The sequence below is a fragment of the Wolffia australiana genome, chromosome 5 (genome assembly GCF_029677425.1).
Source record: "Wolffia australiana isolate 7733 chromosome 5, ASM2967742v1".
Classification (NCBI taxonomy): domain Eukaryota; kingdom Viridiplantae; phylum Streptophyta; class Magnoliopsida; order Alismatales; family Araceae; genus Wolffia; species Wolffia australiana.
The window spans coordinates 11,923,784-11,932,500 of record NC_135839.1 but is presented as its reverse complement, the minus strand read 5'-3'; the positions used below and the strand labels follow the sequence as shown (position 1 = coordinate 11,932,500).

Here is an 8,717-nt window from a genome sequence, read left to right as displayed (position 1 = left end):
ATCGGATCGAATTCGAACATTCGATCCAAACAGCCATATTGTTCGAACAATCTGATCTGAACCCGATGTGCAGATCGGGTTTGGATCGAATCTGAACTGGACAGATTGGTGTTCGGATTCAATCGTTTGAATGCCCAATCCAATCGAACATTTGAACGATGTGTCTAAATTCTTAATCCCTATAGGAAAGGAGAGCGAAGAGAGAAATAGAGAAAGAAGAAGACAAAGATAGAGAAAGGAGAGTGATGCCGGACGTCGTCTCAACGGCGTCCGACCGTCACCGAAGGAAGGAACTCGGTGTCGTATCGCTAACTAATCGGGTTACGTCCACGACGTCAACCGATGGATAGGCGGAGAACAGAAATATATGTATGACGATGACGAGGACGATGGTTCTACAACGGTACGTGCAATGCGCCGACAAGCTATGAGAGCCAACACGGAGCGGGGACGGGGTCGCCAAGCTGGGTCGGTCCAGCCCTCCAAGTCGCCCGAGGTGGGTCGAGCGCGCACGCCGTCGAATGGGTAACTCCCACTGGAATGCTCACACGCGCCGGGCGCCCCGACTGCATCGGACAGGTAAGACGCCGTCTTTGTTTCGTTCTCTTCAATCTGTCCCACTCACCTATCTAACCCGAGCGCGTGGAGGCAATACGAAAGAATACTGACGGAAATAAATGACGTAAAGAGGCTAGGGAAAGCAGAGTACCTTCGCCGTCGCTGGCGACGGATTTTCGCACCAACTGGTTCCGGAGGAGGAGTTGTCGGGTGCGCCGGAGCTTGACTGGTGCGGAGGGGCGGTTGTGCGCAGTCAGCGCGATGCAGGAGGCGTGGTCGACGGCGCGCGCGGCGCAGCGGGCGGCGGCGCGCGGTTGGTGCGCGGCGGCGCGGCGCGCGGCGCGGCGGTACGCAGTCAGCGCGGCGGCGGCGTGCGCGGCGGCGCGAGGCAGCGCGACGGCGTGGCGGTGGCGCGGCGGCAGCGTGCGGCGGTGGCGCGCGGCAGCGGCGCGCGGTGGCTGGCGGCGGACGCGCGGTGATAAGCGGCGCGGCGGTGGCGCGGCGGCAGCGAGCGTGGCGCGGCGCGGCGGCGCGGCGGGCGCGAGCGGCACGCGACGAGCGCTGATCGGCGCGGGCGGCGCAGTGGCGGTGAGCGCGCGGCGGCCGCGTCGGCGCGGCGGGCGCTGATCGGCGCTGGCGGCGAGCGCTGGCGGCGGCAGCCTTGGCGGCGGCGTGTGGCCAGCGGCGGCGGTGGCGGCTGCCCTTCCTCTTTCCTCTCCCCCTTCTCCTCTTCCTCCCCTCTTCTTCTTCCTTCTCCTCCTCTTCTTCTTTCTTCTATTCTTCTCCACGACCTGACCCTTCTTCTCAAAATACCATTCTTCAAAATTTAGGTCAAGTAAGGAAGCGCCACCTCTTCCCCTTATATATGGGTGAAGATAGGCCCTTCCTTAAGTCCAAAAACAACAAAACAAACAACGAAAGGAAAGGAAATAATGAAAACGGGCTTGTCAGGCCCAACATAAAGGGGGGGGGGGGGTGAAAGAGTTCCTCATATGGATCCTTCCCCGCTACACGACAACACGATAAAACCGAAAAGCTATAGAATAAGGTAACCGAAGGTGTCGGTGTGCTCCGGTGGTCGGCGTCCGCGTCATGCCGAGTAACGGAATGCGGAATCCCGTGTTGCTGCGGCGGCTCGCCGTGGTGGCTGGACTCGTCTCGGTGGCGAGCTGGGTAGTGCCGGCTCCTCGGGTGCTGGGTCGGGGAAGTCCTGCTGCTCCTCTGCTGCTGGCTCGATGACGTCCGGTGGTGACGCGCCATCAGAGAGGATAAAGAGAGAGAAGAGAGAGGTAAAGAGAGAAGAGGACAGAGATAGAGAAAGGACAGCAGAGAAGAGAGAGGAGTGAGCAAGGGAAGAGAGAAGATTTGGGGAGATAGAGACAAGCAGACAGAAAAAGAAAGAAGAAGAAGACATTATCCATTACTCTTATAGCTATCCAGTTAACGGTATAATTATCCGGTCTCATTAATCGGTAATCAAAGTCCTAAGTTCAATGTCGTCATCTGTAAGCCAGCTAAAAACAGACATATTATTTCTCATGATAAGCGATATTAGAAAAAATATTATATTTTGCGAAGTACAATAAAATACTTGATCGCACGACGGTGTTCCTTCCATTCACCTTTTGAGGTGAGGACGGATAACAATTAAACGAGAGACCGATCGTCATCCGTCCGCAAGCTTGAATCCAAACGTGGGCCAGGGGTAGCTACGGCCTTCACGAGGCGGAGAGAACAAATGCTACGAACAGCGGCGCGAGCATGAGGGCGGCGCTGAGGAAGGTCTACGCTCCAATGGCGTCTTTCAATCCTCTGCCGCGATCGAGGAGGATGGAGAGCTTGATCCAGAGGCTCCGCCTGTACAGAGCCCCTGCCGCTTCCTTCTCCTCCGACAGCGACGGCGATGGCGACGATTCCGACGACCGCGGCAAGGTCTTCTCTCGTCTGGGCGTCGCGGAGCTCGCCGCCAGAAGCAAGCTCGTCGTCCCCCGCCCTTCCGGCTGCAAATCTAGACCTAGGGCTGCCGTCCTCATCTGCCTCTTCGAGGACGATCTCGGCGTCCTTCGCGTCATCCTCACCAAGCGATCCTCGAATCTCTCCACGCATTCCGGTGCGACGCCGCTGTTTTTTGTGAAATCGGGGAATTTTTGTTCGAATTTGGGGCTCTGATCTTTGATTTTGGTTTTCGCAGGAGAGGTGTCGTTGCCCGGCGGGAAGGCGGACGTTGGGGATGTAGATGATGCTCATACGGCGACTAGAGAGGCCAAGGAAGAGATCGGTCTAGATCCTTCCCTCATCACCGTTGTCACTTGCCTCGAGCCGTTCTTGTCCAAGGTATGAGTGATTCGTGTTGGATTTTTTCGTTTTCGAGTGGAAATCAATCGAAATATTGATCGGAGAAGCCAAAACAAAGAGATAACGCTTCGTGAAATTTCGTGGATCAGGTTACTTCTGTTTTTTCTGTGTTTTTGATCCGATAAATGAAGCGACACAGTTGTAAGTTTTTTATTTAACCGTCTGCAACCATTCACATTTTCACGCTCACGTACAAACTTGAAAAAGGTAATTATTCTCTTTTTTATGTTGTAGTTGTAATGCTAGACTTATTCGTCTTGAATGAAAATCTACTAAAAAACCAAGAGAAACGAAAACGAAAAATCGCCTGCTATCTCTTGTCCTCTTGATTCGAGAAACTTCGAACTACAAACTTATTTTTATGTCAGACTTGGACAGTTTAGCTATCTCCCGCAAAAATATATTGCTGAAACATTGATCGAGTAAAAACCCATGAGAAATCAAAACGATAAATTGCCTGATCTTTCTCTTGTCCTCTTGATTCGAGAAACTTAGAACCACAGATTTTTTTCGCGGGGACACAAGAAGATCTTTTATTCTCTCATTTATGTTAGAGTCGGAAAGATTATCTGTTTCGAGCAAAAATTGTCTGCTGAAACAGTAATCAGGCAAAACCCAGGAGAAATCTAAACGAGAATTCGCCTGATCTTTCTCTGCCACTGTCGATTCGAGAAACTTAGAACCACAAAATAGTCTGCTGAAACATTGATCAGCCAAAAGCCAGGAGAAATCAGAACGAGAAATCTCCTGATCTTTCTCCTGCCCTCTTGACTGGAGAAACTTAGAACCACAAAATAGTCTGCTGAAACATTGATCAGCCAAAACCCAGGAGAAATCAAAACAAGAAATCTCCTTATCTTTCTCCTGCCCTCTTGATTCGACAAACTTAGAACCATAAAAAACTAACTAAAAAAATTAACGAAAACTACTGTTCTCTTTCCTGCAGCATCTCCTACGAGTAATCCCAGTCATCGGGATTCTCTCCGACAGGAACGCATTCAAGCCGGAGATCAACGCCAGAGAGGTAGAGGCGATCTTCGATGCGCCGCTGGAAATGTTCCTCAAGGTACACAATTCTTATCCTGTTCTCGTTTCTCTCCTCTCTTTCTCGCTCTTAAACTCTCATGGCCAGCGCAGGACGAGAATCGGCGATCGGTAGAGCATAGTTTCATGGGCAACGACTATCTCATTCACTTTTTCGATTACGAGACAGGGGAGAACAATTTCGTCATCTGGGGTTTGACTGCGGGTATTTTGATCCGCGCCGCGTCTATCGTGTACCAGCGGCCCCCGGACTTTCAAGAACAGAAGCCCTCCTTCAAGATGGCCATGTGAATCCGGAGAGACACCCAAGTAAGCCAGATTTCCTGGCCCTAACTCTCTTTCTATAATAATTCTTTCGGCCTCTGAAGAAAAAGATCATGCTTATTTTCGATAAGTAAGAGAATGAAAATTGTTCATCAGACTGGAATAATCAACGAAAGTTGATTCACATAATAATGTTAATATAGTCTGAGGTATATGCAAGAACATGTTTATACTTTTTGAATTCCCCCCGGTTTACATTTTTCTTCCGTTTTGTAACTTGAGTTAAAAGTTTTCTGCGAGAAGCAATTTTTTTTCAGCATCGATGGAAAAATTGTTGGCACATCAGGGATCCTTCCTCCTCGAACTTGGGTGATTTAGATGATGTATTATGATTTTATTCTAGAAAATAATGATTAGTCACAATTCTGTTGTCGACTTCAAGCATCCTGATAGATACAGGACATCTTAAGGACAGCGACATTTATAAGTAAAAAGTCACCCAATTAGCGGAGACTCAGATGTTCATGACTGCAATAATTAAAGGGAAAAGAGACGATTTATTGTATTTTCAGGTTTATGCAAGGTAATAGAAGCACAAAAATTCAAAGAAGATGAAGTTTCATTGAAATGTATTCCACAAAAGTTGCGCAATATCCGACAGTAGAAGACAAAATTCATCATCCGGGGGTAAAACCCAGAAGAAATGCTAAACATGAAATCAGTGAAGGACTTGCGCCATGGCTCAACTAAAAACCTCGTAGAATTTCTCGACGACGAGCAAACCTGAGTCGATCGATTCCAGTGGATCCTTCCTGAGCCGGTGTCTCAAGCAATTGGGGATAACCGTGGCGATATCCTCTGCAATCACCTTATCTCTGCCCTTGAGCGCCGCCAGCGCCTTGGCAGCACGGTTGGTCACAATATCCCCTCTCAACCCATCCACATTCAGCTCTGCACAAACCTTGGAAATCTTAACCCTCAGCTCATGATCAATCTGCACAGACGCCACAATGGTTCTCGCCGCCGTGATCTGTGCCTGAAGCTTCTCCTGTTCTTCCTTGTAAGACTCGCGGAAGCTCTTCGGATCTCGGTCAAAACGAGCCCTCTCTTCCACAATTTTGACTCTGAGTTCTGCATCCCTCACAGTACCCACTTGGGCATGCATGCCAAACCTGTCCAGCAGCTGAGGCCGGAGCTCGCCCTCTTCCGGGTTTCCAGAGCCAATCAGGATGAACCGGGCAGGGTGCGAGATGGAGATGCCCTCCCTCTCCACCGTGTTCCAGCCGGAGGCAGCGGAGTCGAGAAGAACATCCACCAGATGATCATCCAGCAAGTTGACTTCGTCAACATAGAGAATTCCTCTGTTGGCCTTGGCCAGCAGACCCGGCTCGAAGGCTTTGACTCCTTCGGTCAATGCCTTTTCGATGTCAATTGTCCCACAGACTCGGTCCTCTGTGGCTCCCAGAGGCAGATCCACCATGTTGATCTTGGTGTACATGACGGGGAGCTTCTCGCCGCTGAGGATCTTGTCTCGGACATCGGCACCCATGGTCTCGGTGTCCTCGGGATCGGAGTTGAATGGATCGCCGGAGACGACTCGGATGTTGGGAAGGAGATCGACGAGGGATCGGACGGTGGTGGACTTTCCTGTGCCACGGTCTCCCATGATCATCACGCCGCCGATCTTCGGATCAATGACGTTGAGCAGAAGGCACAGTTTCATCTCCTCTTGGCCGACGATGGCCGCAAAGGGGTAAACCGGCCTCTGGCTCTCCTTTGCCGCCTGCTTCTGTGCCTAAACAACCATAAATTCAATTTTTGAGAACCGAGACATGCTGAATGAACGAGAATTCGAGGTGTCCCACAATATCTCTCTGAATTAGAAGATTCGGCATTTAAATTGATTTAGTTCCATTGATTACCACTAAAGATTTCATTTCAATTGAAATTCAGCGATTCACGGTGTAATTGATCACTGCGAAGAAATTCATAATCGAAAAATTCAATAAGAGCTAATGGGGAACGTTCAACTCAATAAACCATAAATTAACATAAATAACAGTAAGGGATAGAATTCTCATCGAAGCGGGAAATCATAAGCAAGAAAATGAACGTTCGGATGGAATCAAATAAGCCGCGTCTCAGGGTGGCAATTACGCAGAGAAAAATCAAAAATCGAGACAGATCGTTCGCGTCACCTCTTCCACAGAAGCGACCTCCGTGGCGACAGCGGCCACCCGAAGCGCCTCCCTGCCATTTCTAACCCTAATTCGGCCGCCAACGCATCTACGGAAACTCCTCGCATTCGAATCACTGAAGCCTGAAAGAAAAGCAGCGAAAATCGAGGGTTTGAAACCATGCGAACCGAAATCCGGGACCAAAGATGATGAATTGAAGATCGTACAGGCGCCGGAAGCGAGGGCTTTGTTGCGGGAGGCGACCAAGGCGAGAGAAGAGGAGCCGAGCAGCGCCGCCATGGGAGCCGACTGTGTTCTCACTCACCGCCCCTGACGAGCCTCACAGTGTAGTGAGAAAGAGAAGGGGAGAGGGGATAAGACGATAGGGTGATATCGCGGGTAGCGTATGAGCGCTGGGAGGTCAACTTATGGCCTCCGAGTTCAGCGGTTATCGTGACCGCCGGTGACGCGAACGGCTCATCTCCACCACAGCCCTCGTTGTCTCCTTTCTGTTCACACTCCTCTTGTAATTCAAACAGAATGGTTGGCATAGATTACTAACTAGTTTTTTTTTTTAGGACTGTAAGTTGTTTGTCGGAGAGATTAATCCTTTGATGTTCCCTGGTTATCTATGTACCCATGATTGGACGGTATTTCTGTGTAAAACTACGTCTGGATAGAAGATAGCCAAGAAGATTTAAAAATGACAAATTTTGTTGGGTTATTCAAAATGTATAAAAGCATGAGCGTCCAGCTAAATTTTTGGTGAATAAATTTGAACTTTAGCTAAGCATGAGAATATCTCTATATTAAATTAGGGAAAAAAGAGTAGTAAAAAAGAGAAAACTAATATACTGGAGGTAGTACTACGCATGTTAATTTTAATGGAGAAGGTGGACCATTGACCATTTATTAAGAGGTGCAAATCTATGACTTTTGAGCCTTAAAATTGGAATATAGGAAGATAAGTTTGTTGTCTTTTGGTGCTTTTAGTATAACATTTGGTCATTTTTGAGATATTTTCCATAGGAGAAAAATTGAAGTAAATAAAGTGAAGAAATTATTCTAGTTCACAGAGGAAACTTGAGGATATTTTTTGGAATCATATTTGAGAAGAAACAAAACTTATAAATAAATCAATTTACCATATTTTTGCAGGTCATTGGTAATGAAATATTTCAAACTTATGTACTTAATCTAAAATTAAAATGGTCGACCGCCTTCCTCCAAAATTCTCTCTCCCTGATATTTCGAATCACAAATTCTTTCTGCCGGAGAAGCTCATTTTCCTGATTCACTATCATAAGTTATTGAGCCTCAAGGGAGAAAGATTGATTATTTTGGTACTGCACAATATACAATGTTTTTCAGGATTTAACGTCAAACAAACTTCAGGATTTAATGTTGAAGGAAAAATAAATCCATAATAACTTGACAAAAAAAAATTATGAAAAGAATAATAGGAATTAACAAATTTAATGATTTTTGTAAAAAATTTCCAGCTACCTTCATCTCTTTTCCATCCCATAGGGAAGAATAAAATATACAAGTTATTTTCATAGGTAAGTAAAAGTTTTCCAACATTCTTCTGTCAAATTTGGGTTCCATTTTGTATTTTTTTTTGAAGGGATCACAGAGAACCAAGAAAAATAAAAGTTATCCTTCTAAAGCTTGATGCATTGACTACACACCAGACTTGTAGGCCTCTTCTGTAATAAACAGACGGGAAAAAAATAAAATTATGAAAACATATTTATTTTATTTTTGTATTAAAAAAATCTTATTTAATTGACATATTGACATTCAAGAAAAGTGATGTAATAAATTATTGCTGGAAAAGAATTATTAGAATTTAATTTGAAATAAAAAAGATATATGTTGCATTATGCTGTTTCGTATTATAATTAATCTTAATAATATAGTTCTTTATTTGAACTTGGTTGATTAAGAAGAATAAAAATTATAAGGCTATTAACTTATGTGATTTTGAAAAAATGTAACATTAATGTCAAATAACATATTTTGCAGAATATTTTAAGCTTAATTTTTTCAGTGTGTAGAAAGAGGAAATATTGATCAGATGTAAATGATGTATTAAAATGGTATATTATACAAGTCGGTAGCATGATTTCTTACCATTCAAACATTGTATGGATATTTATTTAAGATGTTTGAAATGAAAAAGAATCCTTCATTTCTAACTATAAATATTGTGTGATTAAAATAAAGGAAGTTTCATATTGAGTCTTCTAAAATGTCTAAAACATAAAACTGAAATAGAGAATATTATTTGAATAAATAATGATATTTGGTTTTTCA

General features: G+C 45.8%; 2 protein-coding genes across 2 annotated transcripts; one reads left to right on the top strand and one right to left on the bottom strand.

The window, feature by feature from the left end:
- The first annotated feature begins 2,253 nt into the window (after positions 1-2,253).
- LOC144703191 (nudix hydrolase 15, mitochondrial-like) lies at positions 2,254-4,465 on the top strand. Its single transcript, XM_078575306.1, has 4 exons — positions 2,254-2,668; positions 2,750-2,892; positions 3,860-3,979; positions 4,051-4,465. Exons 1-4 carry the CDS (start codon positions 2,320-2,322, stop codon positions 4,246-4,248), a joined length of 810 nt encoding a protein of 269 aa, XP_078431432.1. The 5' UTR covers positions 2,254-2,319; the 3' UTR covers positions 4,249-4,465.
- Positions 4,466-4,822: 357 nt separating this feature from the next.
- Positions 4,823-6,795, bottom strand: LOC144703190 (magnesium-chelatase subunit ChlI, chloroplastic-like). The gene is made up of 3 exons (XM_078575305.1): positions 6,626-6,795; positions 6,420-6,541; positions 4,823-6,016 (listed from the first exon to the last, which is right to left on the bottom strand). Exons 1-3 carry the CDS (start codon positions 6,696-6,698, stop codon positions 4,964-4,966), a joined length of 1,248 nt encoding a protein of 415 aa, XP_078431431.1. The 5' UTR covers positions 6,699-6,795; the 3' UTR covers positions 4,823-4,963.
- Positions 6,796-8,717: the final 1,922 nt, after the last annotated feature.